This window comes from Myotis yumanensis, unplaced genomic scaffold, assembly GCF_028538775.1.
Source record: "Myotis yumanensis isolate MYYU_CA2020_CCGP unplaced genomic scaffold, mMyoYum1.0.hap1 SCAF_4, whole genome shotgun sequence".
NCBI lineage: Eukaryota > Metazoa > Chordata > Mammalia > Chiroptera > Vespertilionidae > Myotis > Myotis yumanensis.
Window position 1 is genome coordinate 36454993 of NW_027223755.1, and position 19038 is coordinate 36474030.

Genomic DNA, 19038 nt, shown 5'->3' on the forward strand with positions numbered 1-19038 from the left:
GAACCAGAGATTTTTCTAATCCTTCACAGAAAAGACCAGTGATACCTTTGATGAGACAGTTAAAGGCAAATAATGATTTTTAATTTGGGGAGGTGGACTGGCACCCCCTCAGTTGCCCAGAGAGTCAGTGTCTCAAGGGTCACTGCCCTTGTTCAAGAGCCTCCCTTTCCTCTTTCCCCACATCTTTCCTTTTAGTAAACGAAGCTGTTCATTATTTCCCTCTGCAATATAAACTAGGAATGTCTACTTAGGTAGTGTGTCATCTTTAGCCCAACAAGACTTCATTAATTGAGACTTTAAAAATCAAACTATCCAACTTTTAAAATTGGAAAATAAATTTTCTTTCTTTTTTCTTTTTTTTACCCCCCCCCCCTTTTTTTTTCCCCCCCACTAGGGAAAGCTGGGGCTGGGTGGGACCACTGTCCTCTGATGGAGAGACAGGGACCCAGAGCCAATACAGCACATTCATTTTATACGAAAATAAATTTTCTAATTTAATACGGCAACAAAAGGATCTTCAATATTTACTTTTAAAGTCATATTGCAATATCAAAAAATGTACATTTCTGGATATATGAATGTATCTAAAAGACGTGTATCAATTCATGGAGATGCAAAGTAAAAGATTTGGAAGGATGTACGAACCCAGTTGGTCACCTATGAGAAGGAAATTGGGAATGACTTTAAAACTTTTATAACAACCAGCTAGCTACTCAGGTGTGCTTTTGTAATCTCTGGTGTGTTTTTTGTTTTGTTTTGTTTTTTATTAAAAAGGAAATAAAAAATGGAATAAAGAAAATTAGTATCAGAAAGATCATAATAGTAACATATTATCAAGAAGTATTTAATGTTCCATATGACTAAATCTTGCCATGAAAGTGCCAAATTTTTATTTTCATTTTTTAAAAAATAATTCTTATTGATTTCAAAGAGGGAGAGGGAGATAGAAACATCAATGATAAGAGAGAATCATTGATTGGCTGCCACCTGCACGCCCCACACTCGGGACCGAGCCTGCAACCTGAGCATGTACCCTGATGGGGAATCGAACTGTGACCTGGTTCATAGGTCGATGCTTAAACACTGAGCCATGCCAGCCTGGCTGAAAGTGCCAATATTTTTACGTCTTGTTAATACATTAAACAAAAATTATTTAGAAATAATTTCATATTGCTCCCGTCTTCTTAAAACTAATATATTAAATATAATTTCCTTAGTGACTTCAGGTCATTTTGAGCATAATTTGGTGAACTGGGCTTAAATACAATCATTTCTTCGATGGCTCCTTCGTAGTGCCAGCGTTTTGCATATGTTGTTCTCTGTACTTTGAAATACCCTTCCCTTTTTCTTGCTTCAGGATTCCTCCTTTGCCCTTGTATGCACATTTGTACATCTCAAACTCTGAAGATGATCTTTGCTTTCCTTGTTAACAATTACGTAGTTGCTTCCACATCTAGCCCTTTAAATTCTATTATTTCTTGGGTCACATAAATACTTGTTTTTCTGCCTACCTAAGATCTTAACTCCTGGAAGACAGGGTCTCTTTATGTATTTAGTGTCTTGGATAGTACCTAGAAATGTGTTTAGATGTAAGTAACCAAAGTAAGAGCTTTCTAAACAAATAGAGACATAACCTTACGTCTAAGAAACCATTGGTTGCCTGGCCAGGTAGCTCAGTTGGTTCTGGTGTCTTGGGCACCAAAAGGGTTCCAAGGTCAGACACTTACAGGAGGCAACAGATTGATGTTTCTTCTCTCTCTCTCTCTCTCTCTCTCTCTCTCTCTTTCCCTCTCTCTCTCTCTCATCAATAAAAACATATCCTTTGGTGAGGATTTTTTTTTTTTTTTTTTTAAAGAAACCATGGAACCAGATTCTTTGTCTTTGCTCTCTGCCTGCTTAAGTGTGGCTTTCATATTCAGGCTTGTAAAATGTGTAACATTTTTTTAGATCAGTTTTAGACAGAAGCCCTCCCTGGAAGGCAGAAAAAAAAGGTAAAAGGATTCGTAGCTATATCTTGCCCTTTTATCAGGAAGAGGGTAGGTTGTACCTGAAGCCACCCTGTCAGGTTTCTCTTGGGTCTCGTTGGCCACATATGGCATCTAGCATATAGTAAAGTATGCAAGGAATATTTGAAGAATGGCTAAATAGCCCCATGAGGAATGTACAAGGCTCTTGGCTGACATCAATATTTCCCAGACTGCTGTGGTTTTTAATGTAACTGTTTTTCCTGGTCTTTGTGTTTTTTTTTTCTTTTAAACAGAACATGATTATATTTAATATATAAGTTTGATACAACCAAAATGTGAAACACCAGAATAAAATAATAACAAAAAAACAAGGTATTTCATTTGCAATGTATGAGAAATGCTTAACATCTTTAGTCATAAACAAGCTCTTAAAAACCAGTAATAGAGACACTATAATGCAAGGAAACTTTTTTCTTTTTAAATATTTTTTTCATTGATTTCCGAGAGAAGAAAGGAGAGGAAGAGAGAGATAGAAAAATCAATGATGATAGAGAAACATCCACCACCTGCCTCCTGTATGGTAGGGGATTGAGCCAACAACCCAGGCATGTGCCCTGACGGGAATGAAAACGTGACCTCCTAGTTCAGGGGTCGATGCTCAACCACTGAGCCACACCGGCTGGGCTCTGTTTTTTTTTTCTCTATCTTGTCAACAGTTGTTCTTTATGTCCATGTTTCTATCATGTTACCTTATTTTTACACCTAGTTAAGAGCTTTAGGAGGTTTTGACCTTTCTTCTACTTAATTTCGTTCTTTTATTTTGAATTTATAGCTGAGTTGCTGGTAATTTAAATTGCCAGAAGCTTGAATGCCTCTTATGTACTGTATTACTTCACTATATATATTACTGTACTAAATATTACTGTATCACATAAGTGTAATTGTAGAGTTAGCACTTTTTCATTTGATAAATGTTTATTGAACATATGTTATGCAAGTCCCTGTGTTAGGAGCTGAATAAACAAAGGATTTCTAGCTCAACTATTATTTTTTTTTTTTTTTTTTTTATATTTTATTGATTTTTTTACAGAGAGGAAGGGAGAGAGATAGAGAGTTAGAAACATCGATGAGAGAGAAACACCGACCAGCTGCCTCCTGCACATCTCCCACTGGAGATGTGCCCGCAACCCAGGTACATGCCCTTGACCGGAATCGAACCTGGGACCCTTCAGTCCGCAGGCCGACGCTCTATCCACTGAGCCAAACCGGTTTCGGCTCAACTATTATTTTTATTGGCTAATTATGAATTGCCACCATGACAAGAGTATTTAAATAGCATTAGTATAGCCCTAACTGGTTTGGCTCAGTGGATAGAGCGTCGGCCTGTGGACTGAAGGGTCCCAGGTTTGATTCCGGTCAAGGGCAATGTGCCTGGGTTGCGGGCACATCCCCAGTGGGGGCTGTGCAGGAGGCAGCTGATCGATGTTTCTCTCTCATCGATGTTTCTAATTCTCTATCCCTCTCCCTTCCTCTCTATAAAAAATCAATAAAATATATTTTAAAATAAATAAATAAAATGGCATTAGTATAGTTAATTTACTTACATCTCTGATTTTTTCTCTAGCTTAAATGGGTTAATATTACTAAATTAATCTTAGATTTTAATATGCATTTTATTTCATATTTAAGATGATTTTATTGTTCATGTGGACCAGTGTGATTGTGTAACTGGAAACAGTTTAGAGGATGGGAACTTTCAAAATCTTTTGGATGAACTTTGATTTTCTGTGTGACATATCAAAAAGAGCATACTTGACCCTAGCTAACTCTGTGGACTTTAGCTTCCCTTCTTTGGGTTTTTGTTTCATTTTTGGTTTATGTATGTTTATGCTTTTTATAATGATCCCTACTACTTATATAATAAGAAAAACCAAAGATTACAGAATCCTTGTGATTTCATGATACTGAAACTTGTTTCTGCTTTTATTTTTCAGATTCACGAAATATATTGTGTTACTATGTTTCACTAAATTCTTGAAGGCAGTGGGACTTTTTGAATCATATGATCTCCTAAAAGCAGTTCACATTGTTCAGTTCATTTTTATATTAAAGCTTGGGTGAGTGTGTATGGTTCTTTTTTTCCTTAATGTTTTTTTATTTCTTTGAAAATCCTGTTTTAACTGAGTATATTTAGGAAATTTTATGTGGAATATTTTGAAATAGACTATCTAAGGTTAGCAGTACAAGGAGATTGATTAAAACAATAAATAAATAAAAAGCCCTGGCCAGTGTGGCTTCATTGGTTAAAGCGTTGTCCTGTATACCAAAAGGTTTCCAGTTCAATTTCCAGTTTGGGCACATACCTGGTTTTCAGGTTCGATCCCCAGTCGGAGCACATTGATGTTTCTCTCTTTCTCTCTCTCCCTCCTTCCTTCCCTCCCTCCCTCCCTCCCTCTCCCTTTTCCCCTCTCTCTAAAATCAATAAGCATATCCCTAGGTGAAAATTTTTTTTACAAAAGGGATTGTTATACTCTAATAGCTTGCCAAAAACATAGACTTTTACCTTCATTTGTGTTAAGGAGGGTTTGGAAAATTTCTGCTTAATTGAAGACAGCTAGATTCTCATTCTGTTTCAGCCACAATCTGTTGCAGTATCTTAATGTCAGCTAGCTTCTGAAAGCTCCCTGTACACCCCTGAGGGAATAAGAGGCAAGCAAATAATGTATTAGTTTATGTAGAGATAGACGCCTTAAAAGGGTCTCAGGGGCCCTAGGGATTCCCAGGCCATACCACCAGTATAGTCCAATCTTCCAGCAGGCATAGAATGTTACCTGAGACTTGTCTTGGCACAGATGTTCCTTATTTTCTAAGATAAACTATGCTGGGCTATGTTCACTACATGTTTCCTTCACAGTACAGGATCCTTATCCTATATAATAAAAAGCTAATATGCAAATTGACAAAATGGCGGAATGACCAGTCGCTATGATGCGCACTGACCACCAGAGGGCAGACGCTCAATGCAGGAGCTACCCCCTGGTGGTCAGAAGCCCTGAGCTGGGCTCACGGCTGGTGAGTGCAGCGGCAGTGGCAGGAGACTCTCCCACTTTCGCGGCAGCACTAAGGATGTCCTGGAGTGGGCCTAAGCCATCAATCGGACATCCCCCGAGGGCTCCATACTGCGAGAGGGCACAGGCCGGGCTGAGGGACTGTCCCCGAGTGCACAAATTTTGTGCACTGGGCCTCTAGTATAGTATAAATTTAACATTCTGCATATAATAAGAAATCCTCTCTAAATAAAGATTCTCTGGACCTTGAGATTGATAGTGATCACCCTCTGTGTTAATAAAAATATGTTAAAAACTCCTGGGAGTATAATTTTAGTAATAATTATGGAAAGTGATACTAGACTAGGAAATTTTAAGCAATATTTGTATGCATTTTTATATAACTACTAGAGGCCCGGTGCATGAAATTCGTGCACTTGGGGGGGGTCTCTCAGCACGGCCTGCACCCTCTTACAGTCCGGGAGCCCTCGGAAGATGTCCAACTGCTGGCTTAGGCCCGCTGGCCCGTTCCCTGGGGAGCGGGCCTAAGCCGGCAGTCAGACATCCTTAGCGCTGCCGTGGAGGCGGGAGAGGCCATGAGCCCAGCTTCTGGCTGAGCAGTGCTCCCCCTGTGGGAGCACACTGAGCACCAGGGGGCAGCTCCTGCATTGAGCATATGCCCTCTGGTGGTCAGTGTGCGTCATAGCAACCAGTAGTTCTGCCGTTTGGTCAATTTGCATATTGGCCTTTTATTATATAGGATTTTGGAAAGTGAAAGGTAAGGACATATAATTAGTACTTTATTCATTTCTATTAAGATTTGTTATTACTAAATTTTGGATAAAATTGGGATTATTTTCTTTGGTATTTCAAGTATGAAATAATATCCTTTTCTTTTTTGGCTTTTGAACTGGTTCAGAAGGCAACTGCAAAAAAAGAGTCCCAAAATGTTGCAGTGGCTGCCTTATTGAAATTAGTATTGTCTGGCCACTGTGGCTCACTGGTTGAGCATGAACCAGGAGTCAATTCTGGGTCAGGGCACATGCCTGGGTTTCAGGCTTAATCACCAGTAGCGGGCCTGTAGGAAGCAGCTACTGGTGATTCTCTCTAATCATTGATGTTTTTCTCTCTCCCTCTCTCTGAAATTAAACACACACACACACAGTATTGTTCTTTAGTATAATTTCTTTAGAGGTTAACGTACCTCTAAAGAACTTTCAAGTTCTAGTGTATGTATTTATCTAAAATAAGTGTCTTTACTTAAAACCAAACCTTGTATTTAAGATTGATTAATATATTAATGTTTCAATATTCACAGGACTGCATTTCTTATGGTTTTGTTTCAAAAGCCATTTTCTTCTGGAAAAAGTATTACCAGACACCAGGTGAGTTTTTTGCTAAACCTTTTCCCTAGCTGCTTCCCAGTCAGTAGGCCAGAAGACAGTGCTCTTTCCTTGATCAGGGTTACTTAACAAATAATTTAAGTGCAAAGCAGAACATTCCCAAAGTTAGCTTGTCTATTCAGAATTGGAGCATCAAGAATGAACTATGAAGTTGTAAGATAATGGAATTTTTAAAAATGCAGAAAAGGGTAGAACATTTTTAAAACATGCATATAATTATTTTTTTTAGTGCAGGATCTTTATTCTGAAAGGTTTACAAGTCAGACATGGAAACATGACCCAGAGCCTATTACAAATGTCATTTGACTTAAGTGGAAATAATAATACCTCCCTTCCATAGGAATAAATGAGTTTATACACATAAATTCTTAAAATAGTGCCTAACATATAGAGTATGCAATACATACTATGTCACCCTCGTCATCATTATCATTATTCCCTTTAGGCATCTGAGGTTCAAGATGCATACCAGAAGTGTCCTTCATTATGCATAATCTCATATTACCACCTGTTTGGATAGTAGTTATCCCCTATTACATGTTTGCTTTTGGAAATCTGTGCCATGATTTTTTATTAGAATGGCAAATTTAAGTACCTCTGTTTTAGAGACCAAGGTTGTTTTTAAAAATAGGATTAATATTTTAAACCACATCTTAACTTTTCTTCTCTCTCTTCAAATTATTGAAGCACTTACTATTCCTGATGGAAAAGAATTTAAAGACTAAAATATTAAATGTTCCTAGTACATTAGTGATAAACTAATTGGGAGGGGACGGAAAATTGTACTGTATAGAAAAAGATTTCAAGATCCAACAGACTTCTGGAAACCAGAATACTGTCTTCAAATTCAAATTTAGTTAAAGGACCTTAACATTTTCTATTTAATTTCAAAATATGTAATTAGCCTTTAAAATATTTGTATTACCATTATTATATTTCCCTATGTGTATTAAGATTTTCAGATATTTATGACTGACATTTTTAATGTTTTGTTTCCATTTATAGTGGATCAAAATATTTAAACATGCAGTTGCTGGGTGTATCATTTCACTCTTGTGGTTTTTTGGCCTCACTCTTTGTGGACCACTAAGGTAAATAAAAATATATATTTTGAATGCTTGTTTATATCTCTTTATTTTGAATATTAGTTTTGTTCCATTAGATTTTATGTCAAATATTTGTGTCAAAATACATACAAATGCTTCTATGACTTCTATAGCATTGGGTACAACTCAACAAATACATAGGGCTTGCTTTTCTTTATAGTTTTACCATATATGTACATATTTCTTCTTCTTTTTAATGGTTAACTTTGCAAGTTTTTTACTTGCATGTATTTTTCTGCAGCATACTTTTTCCATTGGGCTGCTATAACCAAATACCACAGATTGAGTGTCTTATAAGCAACACATTTATTTCTCATAGTTCTGGAAGCTGACAAATTCACAATCAAGGTGAGATATATTCAGTATTTGGTAGGAGGAGCAAGGGAGCTCTCTGTGGTCTTTTTTATAAGGGCACTAATCCCATCCATGAGGACTCTACCTTTAGGATACATTAGGGGTTGGGTTCAACATATGAATAGGTTGGGGGAGGGCACACAAACATTCAGTCTATAGGACTTTTAAAGTGTACAATTCTGTATTAGTATATTCATGGAATTTCATTCATTCTTACTGCTGTATAATATAGTCCACTAAATGGATATATTCTAATTTACATCATCTATCTTATCAGGTTATTTCCAATATTAGGCTACTGCAAACAATGCTGGTGTCTTTATAAGTGTTCCCAAGTACACAAATACAAGAAATCTGTATGATATAATTCTATGAGTAGTACTGTTGAGTATTTATAGCTTCAGCCTTTCTAAAGTAGATAATGCCAAAATATTTTCCAAAGCCGCTATTCCTATTTTTTTTATAATGTTTTGTGAATCAAGGGGAAATACTTCTTTTCTTTCACTCTAGTTGAATTAATGCTTTTTTATAAAGATCAGATATATTTCACGAATGATATGTTTTATTCTTGTAGGACTTTGCTGCTATTTGAACACAGTGATATTGTTGTCATCTCCCTACTCAGTGTTTTGTTCACTGGTTCTGGAGGAGGACCAGCAAAGGTAGAATTTTCCATTATTAGCTACTTGAAAATTGAAAGTATACATTTGAAATGTTATCCAAAGCAACAAAATAGTATATTTTAACATTTGAAAGAATGCAGGGGCTTTTTCTATTGATTTTACATTTTTCTTATAACCTTTTTGGCATCATTATATATTCCTAGAAAGTTGCATAAATAGTAGAGTAGTCTTTGTGCCCTTCACTCAGTTTCAGTAGTAACTTCTTACCCAACTCAATTATACTGTCAAAACCAGGAATTGACATTGGTACAATCCATAGACCTTATTCAGTTTTCACCAATTTTAAATACACTCATATGTGTGTTTATATGTGTAGATTCGGGTAACTACTGCCACAATCAAGATACAGAACTGATTGATCACCACATCTCCTTTATGCTATACCTGAACCCTTTCCCACCTAGTTTTTAATCCCCATTTTTGGAAAATACCTAAGAACTTTATTTAAAGTTTGATGAACATTTTTTATGAATATTTATACAGCATTTTGCCAACTAGGCATCCCTATTCAACTTATAACTTAAGTATTACTTTTAGTAAATGAGTCATCCATCTGTAATTCCAGTTCTTACAACTGCAATATTGCTATTTACCAAATTAAATATTTCCTATGCATGGTACACTATTCTGGTTATAGGGGAAAGGAAAAACAAAATATAATAGTCCCCTTAGACTTTCAGGCTAAGTAATGGAGACAAGATGAATAAAATAAAGTAACGTGCCAAGTACAGAGTGAGAGACTGTAGATTCCACATTAGATCATTAATATTAAAGCATATGCCACTGTATAAGCTTCTCCCCTAACTTACAGAGTACTCCAAAATAAATGTCAAGTCAATTGAAGAGTTTTGTGGAAGATATTTGTAAAAGCATAAAAGCAGTAGGGAAAATATCACAAAGTCACTTTGTAAGGTATATGAATGTCTAATCACTATGTTGTACACCTGAAACTAATATAATACTTTATGTCAACTGTAATTGAAAAATAAATAATTTTTAAAATCACAAAGGGAAAATTCAATACATTTAAATTTAACTTCATAATGATTACAGGCTTTTATATAACAGAAATCATTTTGCAAACAACAAACTAACACAGCAAATTGCCATCAAAAAAAGCTTTACACGTCTTTAAAATATAAGTCAGTTAATAAAAATGCTTAAGATCCTCAACAGAAATGAGCAAACGGGAAAACAACTCACAAAAGAAATACAAAGGATTCAAAACATTAAAAAAACAAAACACAAATTTTGCTGCACCAATAATCAGAAATTAGAGTATAGATCTTGCATATCCTCTCATTAGTGTCAGTAATGAATCTCAGCATTTATTCAGGACTCAATGGGTTTTTTCCTTAGTTATGACTAAAGCACTACAAAATTCTCAGTTGCCCTCTTTGTTAATAAAGGATTAGATTAAATTCTCCATATTTGAGTATTGTTGATGTTGCCATATTCTGATTCAATAAAAATTAACAAAATTTTAAATTGTGTGGTTTATGTATACTGACTTTTGTCAAAATATCTACCACAGTAATAATTTATCAAGTGTAGTAGTAACATGTAATAAGTAAAATAGGATCTTCACTTTTCATTTTAAATTTTTATTTAATGAAAGTATCTGGTATTATACCTGTAAATTTGTAAATATAGAATGTATAATAATGCTATTTAAATTGCTTTTGTATAAACTGAAGTATTTGTAAAAACTAAGTTAGTATGCCCTTTCTATAATTTTCTTCTGTCAAAATCCTTTCCCTGGAATGAGAACATAAAAAGTTTGTCAGCTTTTAAGTGCCTTACACCTTTACTAGATATTAAAAATACTTTGCTAGCTTTCTAAATATAGCTTTTTACTTCTTTCCCCTAGAGGAGTGGTACCTAGAATATTGATATTATTATAAATTAACTGTTAAGTCCTTAATAATTATTCTTTACCTACTTGGGCTTTTCAATCAAAAGCAAAGTAACATTTGCAAAGATTAATTCTGTGAACAATAATTGTGTATGGTAACATGGCTAGCCATATTAGTAAGTATACAATTGAAGTTGTCATTATTATGTGTCTTAAGTACCCTTAAAATATCCTGCAGAATTTATTAGAGCTCTTTACTTTTACCTTACTGTTAATACTGTAAATTTATATTGTACAGTATAAGGGCTCTAATGTCAGGTGTTATTTTACCTTAAATGTTTATTTGCAAAAATTTTTTTCCACATTTGTGTAATCATGGTCTTAAAAATCAGTTCTTGAAAAAGCCATTCTTAAGATTATTCTCTTCATTTCCAGACAAGGGGGGCTGCTTTTTTTATTATTGCTGTGATCTGCCTATTGCTTTTCGACAATGATGATCTCATGGCTAAAATGGCTGAACACCGTATCCTTTTGCAACAGATCAGAGTTATTTATTGTTGTAGAAAAATAAAAGACTGGCAGAATGGGAAATGGAATGACTGAATTAAACTATCAAGAAATTTAGGGACAGTAAAAGTATTTTACATTGACCTCATGCTAAATAAATGATTTAACACAACAAAATCAATCTATTTGCTCCCTTGTAATTTAATAATGTAAATGGTTGTTTTAGAAGTCACTGGCAATTATCTATATATATAAAAGCCTAAGCAACTGTTCGACCTGTAGCTATGACACATATTGACCACCAGGGGGCAGATGCTCAATGCACAGGCATGGAAACATGGAATAGACTGATGAATCTCAGAGGGATTCGTTGCACCAATGGAGTCCCTCGGCCTGGCCTGCAGGGATTGGGTCAAAACTGGCAGTCCGACATCCCCCAAGAGGTCCCTGATTGCAAGAGGGCGCCAGCCAGGCTGAGGGACCCCACCGGTGCACAGGGCCTCTAGTTAAATATAAATTTTAGATGAAAAATGTTTGGCATCTTCTTGCCAGAAAAAAAAAGTTCAAGTTTTTAAAGTTGATATTCACTCTCTTGCTCTAAATTATTATCTCTGATTCAGCTCCCAATTTTCTCTTATGTAAACACAACTTTTGAGTCAAATATGTCTATTCACTTTCCTCTACAGACCTAATTTGTTTTCTTTCTTATCCATACATCTTTTTTTGCCCACTCTATTTATTAGAACTTAGAACACCATTTTTTTATTCTCCTGGTTATAGCTACTCACTGCCCAAAAACTTAGTTGTATCAGTTTACTTTGTTACAATAAAAGAGGGTGCCATGACTTTGAAAAACTCCTGTTGCTTGCAGTACAGCTATCTCACACACCCTTGATATTCACTCTCTTGCTCTCAAGCAACAGGAGTTTGTTTTTTGCTTGCTTTGATGAGGTCTATGTGGTTAATGACTTAGAAACAGATTTAGGACTGATTTTAAAAGTTATTCTAGCCCCACTGGTGTGACTCAGTGGTTGAGTGTCAACCCATGACTATGAAGTCATGGTTTGATTCCTGGTCAGGGCATGCCTGGGTTGCAAGCTCAATCTCCAGTAGTGGGTGTGCAGGAGATAGCTGATGAATGATTCTCTCTTATCATTGATGTTTCTCTCTCTCTCTCTCTCTCCCTCTCCCTTCCTCTCTGAAATCAATAAAAATGTATATAATTAATAAATAAAGTCATTCTAAAAGAGCAAGTCCATTGGATAGGAGTGGTCCAGGGAGGGTCCTTGCTCTTGTCCCTTTGTTCTACTTACAGTATATATGTATATGTCTCCTGGAGGTTAAGAACTAAAATTTAACAGCTCTATCTTAGGCACTATTATAATTGTTTTGGAGATGACAAAAGGAATACAGACCAGCCAACTTATTAGTAATATCCCAGAATTAATTTTTAAATTATTTTTGTTTTAAGGGAAACTATTGAGGGTAGTCAGGTTTGGGGCCCCAGACTAGACTATAGTCAACCTAAAATAATGTACCAAAAATTCCAGGAGGACTTCAGGGCAGTGAGTTAATATTTGCAATTTTTTCCTTTACTCCAACTCACTTAGCTGAAGGACATCATGACAGCGCTCTAACTCACATGCTTTACACAGCCATTGCCTTCTTAGGTGTGGCAGATCACAAGGTATGTTCTTTTCTTTGTTGCTAATGTGATCAAAGATTCTGAAAATTTACAACTATAACTTTAAAAGTGTTAAAATAAGTTACCAATAATTTACAGTACTGCCTGCCATTTTAGTAATTCAGGAATTTGGGATATGGAAAAACTAGTTCATCTCTTCAAATATTATGTATTTAAGGATTGAATATTGGACTGTGTATATTTCTAATGAGAATTATCTAATTTTGCTCATAGGGCGGAGTATTATTGCTAGTACTGGCTTTGTGTTGTAAAGTTGGCTTTCATACAGCTTCCAGAAAGCTCTCTATAGATGTTGGTGGAGCCAAACGTCTTCAAGCTTTATCCCATCTTGTTTCTGTGCTTCTCTTGTGTCCATGGGTCATTGTTCTTTCTGTGACAACTGAGGTAAGATCAGGAATTTATTGGTAATAAGTAAAATGAATTGCTATTACTTATAAATTTTAGTTTGGTACATTGTATTTTATTTCAATTTGAGGTTGCAAGTGGCTTAAATTATCTTTGCTTTTTCTTTGTAGTTTTTGAAAACTTTTTAATTTTATTGTTTATAGAGAAATCAAATCAAGTACCATTATATTTATATACCTTCCCATGCCTATGGCTCAAAGGAATCAGTTGAAACAATTTAATACACACCATGGGTTAGGCCAGCCGTAGGCAAACTACGGCCCACGGGCTGGATCCGGCCCGTTTGAAATGAATAAAACTAAAAAAAAAAAAAAGACCGTGCCCTTTTATGTAATGATGTTTACTTTGAATTTATATTAGTTCACACAAACACTCCATCCATGCTTTTGTTCCGGCCCTCTGGTCCAGTTTAAGAACCCATTGTGGCCCTCGAGTCAAAAAGTTTGCCCACCCCTGGGTTAGGCACAAGGATTATGGGTCACCTATTATTTTAAAAAGTACTGAACCCAAGTGCTTTTGTTTTTAATACTTTGGGGAATATTGGGGAAATGTGCCAGTATCTTATAGGTCTTTATTTGGGCATTTTACAAATCATATTGAATCACAAGAACATTTGTTATACATAAAGGGATTAACTTAAACATCTTAAAAGATATGAACTTATACTGTTATAAAATTGACCTCCCCTCCAAATTTTTTTTATTTTATTTCTAGAGTAAAGTCGAGTCTTGGTTTTCTCTCGTTATGCCTTTCACAACGGTTATCTTTTTAATCATGATCCTGGATTTCTATGTTGATGCCATTTGTTCAGTCAAAATAGAAGTTAACAAATGTGCCCGCTATGGATCCTTCACCATTTTCGTTAGTGCTCTACTTTTTGGAAATTTTTGGACACATCCAATAACAGACCAGCTCCGGGCTATGAACAGAGCAGCACACCAGGAGAGCACTGAACACGTCCTGTCTGGAGGAGTGGTAGTGAGCGCTATATTCTTCATTTTGTGTAAGTTTTTTTCTCCTTAGAAAATTTCTTCTTTTGGATTCTGATGATTACATTATTTACTCAATTTGGAAATTTATTCAGTGCTTGCATTTAGTGCTAACAAATATTATGTTGGGTTTTGGTAGCTTAAACTTTTATAATATTCTTTTTTTCTCTCTCTTTTTAGCTGCTAACATCTTATCATCTCCCTCTAAAAGAGGACAGAAAGGTACCCTAATTGGATATTCTCCTGAAGGAACACCTCTTTATAACTTCATGGGTGATGCTTTTCAGCATAGCTCGCAATCCATTCCTAGGTTTATTAAGGAATCACTAAAACAAATTCTCGAGGAGAATGACTCTAGGCAGATCTTTTACTTCTTGTGTTTGAATCTGGTAAGATTTTAAAATATAAGTGGTATATCTTAAAAGCTTAATCTTTTAATTCTGACAATTCTGGTATAATTTTAGCAATTCCCAAATTTCTGGTAATTACAAATGGGTTAAAATTACATTTTCTCAAGTATTATCTCAATTCATTGAGGTTCTGCTTCCCGGCATATGTCGACAGTTTGGCTCAAATAAACTCACAAAAATTGAAAAAAAAATTACATTTTCGGGAGAAACCAAGATGGCAGCATAGGTAAACACCGGAGATTGCTGCCTCGCACAGCCACTTCAAAAATACAACTAAAAGACGGAACGGACATCATCCAGAACCACAGGAAGGCTGGCTGAGTGGAAATTCTACAACTAGAAGGAAAGAGAAAAGCATACTGAGACTCAGAGGAGGTGCGGTGTGGAAGTAAAATACAAAGGTGCGGAGGTGCATGCGGAGAGGGTTGGCAGCTGAGGACACGGTTGTCTTTTTCAATCGGGAGGGAGTCTCAAGCTCTGAGCTCCAGTTCCAGGCGAGTCTCTGGGGACCCAGACTCATACAGGAGAAACTGGACTGTCTGGCATCAGTCGGGACTCAAGGGCAGCTTTCTTTTGGGGCAGCTTCCAGCAATTTCCGGGACACTGAGAAGCAGGGCCTCTGAGGGCAGGACTGAGAGCAGCCATAACTGCTCACTCCGCCCTGTTGATCCCCTGGGACCCCGCCCTGCCCAAGCCACCAAGGCTTTTGCATATGAAAGGCCTGGCCCTTTGCAATCTAATAATTACCTAACAAACTGCAGCTGGCCCAAGGCCCCAGGGCAACTTGCATTGTGTTACAGCTAGCTCCTGCTGGATAGCCTCAGACAGAGGCTAGATTAGCACCTCCTTAGAGATCCAGGAGCCAGTGTCCCCGGTGGTCAGAGTGGGACCATCCAGATTTCAGCTCCTCGGATCCATAAAGGACACACTCGGGCAGACTCAGTGAGCACCAAAGCCCCACTGAAGCAAGTCTTGCCCCGGAGGGGTGTCTCCAGCACAGAAGTTTTCCCACTGCAAACACAGCTGATTCTCACAGCCAATTGGCCTGGAGGTCAATCCCTCCAAGTGTTACCTACAACAATCAACGCTTAACTACAACAAGACTGTGCACAAAGCCCACAAGGGGGTGCACCAAGAGTGTCTACACCAGGTAATTGGGGAGGCTGAGCCACTGGGCTCTATAGGACACCTAGTACAGAAAGCCACTCCATCGACACAGCGAAGCATAAAAAAAATGCGGAGACAAAGAAACAGGACACAAATGACAGAAATGGAGGAAAGCAAACCACTGGATATAGAGTTCAAAACCACACTTTTAAGGTTTTTCAAGAATTTTCTAGAAACCACCGATAAACTTAATGAGACCCTCAAGAAATCTAATGAGACCCTCGAGGTTGTGATAAAGGACCAACTAGAAATTAAGCATACACTGACTGAAATAAAGAATATTATAGAGACTCACAACAGCAGACTAGAGGATCGCAAGAATCCAGTCAAAGATTTGAAATACGAAGAAGCAAAAAACACCCAACCGGAAAAACAAAAAGAAAAAAGAATCCAAAAATATGAAGATAGTGTAAGGAGCCTCTGGGACAGCTTCAAGCGTACCAACATCCGAATTATAGGGGTGCCAGAAGAAGAGAGAGAGCAAGATATTGAAAACCTATTTGAAGAAATAATGACAGAAAACTTCCCCTACCTGGTGAAAGAAATAGACTTCCAAGTCCAGGATGCGCAGAGAACCCCAAACAAAAGGAATCCAAAGAGGACCACACCAAGACACATCATAATTAAAATGCCAAGAGCAAAAGACAAAGAGAATCTTAAAAGCAGCAAGAGAAAAAAAGTCAGTTACCTACAAGGGATTCCCCATACGACTGTCAGCTGATTTCTCAACAGAAACTTTGCAGGCCAGAAGGGAGTGGCAAGAAATATTCAAAGTGATGAATACCAAGAACCTACAACCAAGATTACTTTACCCAGCAAAGCTATCATTCAGAATTGAAGGTCAGATAAAGAGCTTCACAGATAAGAAAAAGCTAAAGGAGTTCACCACTAAACCAGTATTATATGAAATGCTGAAAGGTATCCTTTAAGAAGAGGAAGAAGAAGAAAATGGTAAAGATACAAACTATGAACAACAAATACACATCTACAACTAGTGAATCTAAAAATCAAGTGAATAAATAATCTGATGAACAGAATAAACTGGTGATTATAATAGAATCAGGGGCATAGAAAGGGAGTGGACTGACTATTCTTGGGGGGGAAAGGGGTGTGGGGGATGCAGGAAGAAACTGAAAAAAAATCGTGCACCTATGGATGAGGACTGGGGGCAGGGGGTGTGAGGGCAGAGGGTGGGGTGGGAACCGGGTGGAGAGGAACTATGGGGGGAAAAAGAGGAACAACTGTAATAATCTGAACAATAAAGATTTAATTTTTAAAAAATTACATTTTCTCTAAGTAGTAGGAAGATTACAGGGTTATATTCAGACTACTTAGGCAAACAGTTTTTGAGGCATTTTAGAAACGGTTTAGTGTAGTGTTTCAAATCAATAAATATAGTACCTTTAAAGATGTTATCTATTCCTTGTAGGATTTCACTACAGACCAGATGCTAACATGTTAAAGCTTAGTTTATTGCATTCTACAGACCTATAAATAAAACTATAAAACCATCTCCTTTTAAATAACTTATGAGATGGACATATCTGGTTAGCGTAGTTTCTTACAATTTATATGACATGCAGTTTTAGTAGAAATACCAGTTAAATAACTAGAGGCAGTTATATCTTCAAGTAAAGATTGGGTATAATTAAGGTTATAATATGGGTTAATTGGGGTAAAATCCTCGACTAAATTCTGTTGAGTCTCTCTTGAAACAGTATTTCCCAACACACTCCCCTATTTTTTTTTATTTTTATATTTTAGCTTTTTACCTTTGTGGAATTATTTTATGGTGTGTTGACCAATAGTCTGGGTCTGATCTCAGATGGATTTCACATGCTCTTTGACTGCTCTGCTTTGGTCATGGGACTTTTTGCTGCCCTAATGAGTAGATGGAAAGCAACTCGGATTTTCTCCTATGGGTAGGTACACTATCAAGGTAATGTAGTACAATGAAAAAGTCTTAAGTGCAAATTCCATCTTAGGGACATGAAATTTTATTATTCTTAATACAAATAATTTTTCAGAGTTTTGTTTTTCTTTAATTTGAACTATGTAAGAGGAAATGAACCAGACGTTTAATAAATACTAATTGGCAATAAGCTCAAGATTGTACTCCCTGACAAATCCCTCTTATAGGCAAAGAGGAAACAGTTAAACATTGAGCTCTTTGCTCAACATGTTTCTTTGAGGCAATGGAATGTACATGATCATTCACATTTTTGCTGTTAGGAGTATTAAAAATGAAGGGGCTATACATTAAATATCCTTTCATTAAATGAATAATTCAGTTCAACAAATATTAGAATCCCCTGTTGGTACAAGGTATTTTGATAAGACCTACTCTAAATAGATTAATAAATTCAGCTCTTATTTTCAACTGTTTATATTTTGAAAGATAAATGAGCCAAAAATACAAATGATTTTGGTATAAAGCAGAATCTATGTGCTGTGACAGAGATACAGAGCATACATTAAGGGCTTAAAGGAAAAACAACTTCTTGCTAAGAAATTGCCGAAACCGGTTTGGCTTAGTGGATAGAGCGTCGGCCTGCGGACTGAAAGGTCCCAGGTTCGATTCCGGTCAAGGGCATGTACCTGGGTTGCGGGCACATCTCCAGTGGGAGATGTGCAGGAGGCAGCTGGTCGATGTTTCTCTCTCATCGATGTTTCTAACTCTCTATCTCTCTCCCTTCCTCTCTGTAAAAAATCAATAAAAATATATTAAAAAAAAAAAAAAAAGAAATTAGGAAAGGCTTTGTGTAAAAGAGGGAACATTTATATATTGATAAATATATAAAATTTCAACAGATATATGTCCAGAAAGTACCTTGGAACATACTAGTATGATGTTTAAAATCTTGGTAACTTTCTAATATTACTATTTATGTAGTTGAAAATTTGGACTTGTTTTCTCATTTGAAAAGTAATAATGTTATACTTTTAAACGATTTGTCATTTCCTTTTCTAAAAATATATTCTACATTTTTAGGTATGGCCGAATAGAAATTCTCTCTGGCTTTATTAATGGACTTTTTCTAATGGTAATAGCTTTCTTTGTGTTTATGGAGTCAGTGGCTAGATTAATTGATCCTCCGGAACTAGACACACACATGTTAACTGTAAGTCTTTATTTTTCTATTTTAATTACTGCTCATACTCACATAGTTTTTTCATGCTAAAGTATAACTATTTGTAATTACTGATCTTAGAAGGTTTTATTTCATTTTTTACTTAAATCAACATAACTTCCTGTTATTTACACTGCTGACTCTTACAAAAAATTTTTCCCCTCAGGCTGTGCTAGAGTTCCAGGAGCCTGGCAGATTCTTAGCAAATTCACCAATCCCTGATAAATACCCTGCCACCCTTCCCTCCACTGCCCTAGGGAAGATCCATATCTTTGGCCCTGCCCTCTGGGCTGCTGAAATACTCTTCTG

General features: G+C 36.5%; 1 protein-coding gene and 1 long non-coding RNA gene across 2 annotated transcripts in view; one reads left to right on the forward strand and one right to left on the reverse strand.

Moving 5' to 3' along the window:
* Positions 1–19038, reverse strand: part of LOC139008637 (uncharacterized) — a 91308-nt gene that overhangs the window by 60273 nt on the left and 11997 nt on the right. Inside the window, exon 2 of the long non-coding RNA XR_011471172.1 lies at positions 4531–4661. This is a non-coding gene — a long non-coding RNA (uncharacterized lncRNA). The remainder of the gene's footprint in view (positions 1–4530; positions 4662–19038) is intronic.
* The window catches only part of SLC30A5 (solute carrier family 30 member 5), a 30580-nt gene that overhangs the window by 2507 nt on the left and 9035 nt on the right, over positions 1–19038 (forward strand). The window contains exons 2-12 of the mRNA XM_070412107.1: positions 3962–4084; positions 6333–6399; positions 7423–7508; positions 8452–8539; positions 10851–10938; positions 12533–12609; positions 12841–13011; positions 13747–14035; positions 14202–14410; positions 17363–17520; positions 18591–18720. Coding sequence (XP_070268208.1) covers positions 3962–4084; positions 6333–6399; positions 7423–7508; positions 8452–8539; positions 10851–10938; positions 12533–12609; positions 12841–13011; positions 13747–14035; positions 14202–14410; positions 17363–17520; positions 18591–18720 — 1486 coding nt within the window. The remainder of the gene's footprint in view (positions 1–3961; positions 4085–6332; positions 6400–7422; positions 7509–8451; positions 8540–10850; positions 10939–12532; positions 12610–12840; positions 13012–13746; positions 14036–14201; positions 14411–17362; positions 17521–18590; positions 18721–19038) is intronic.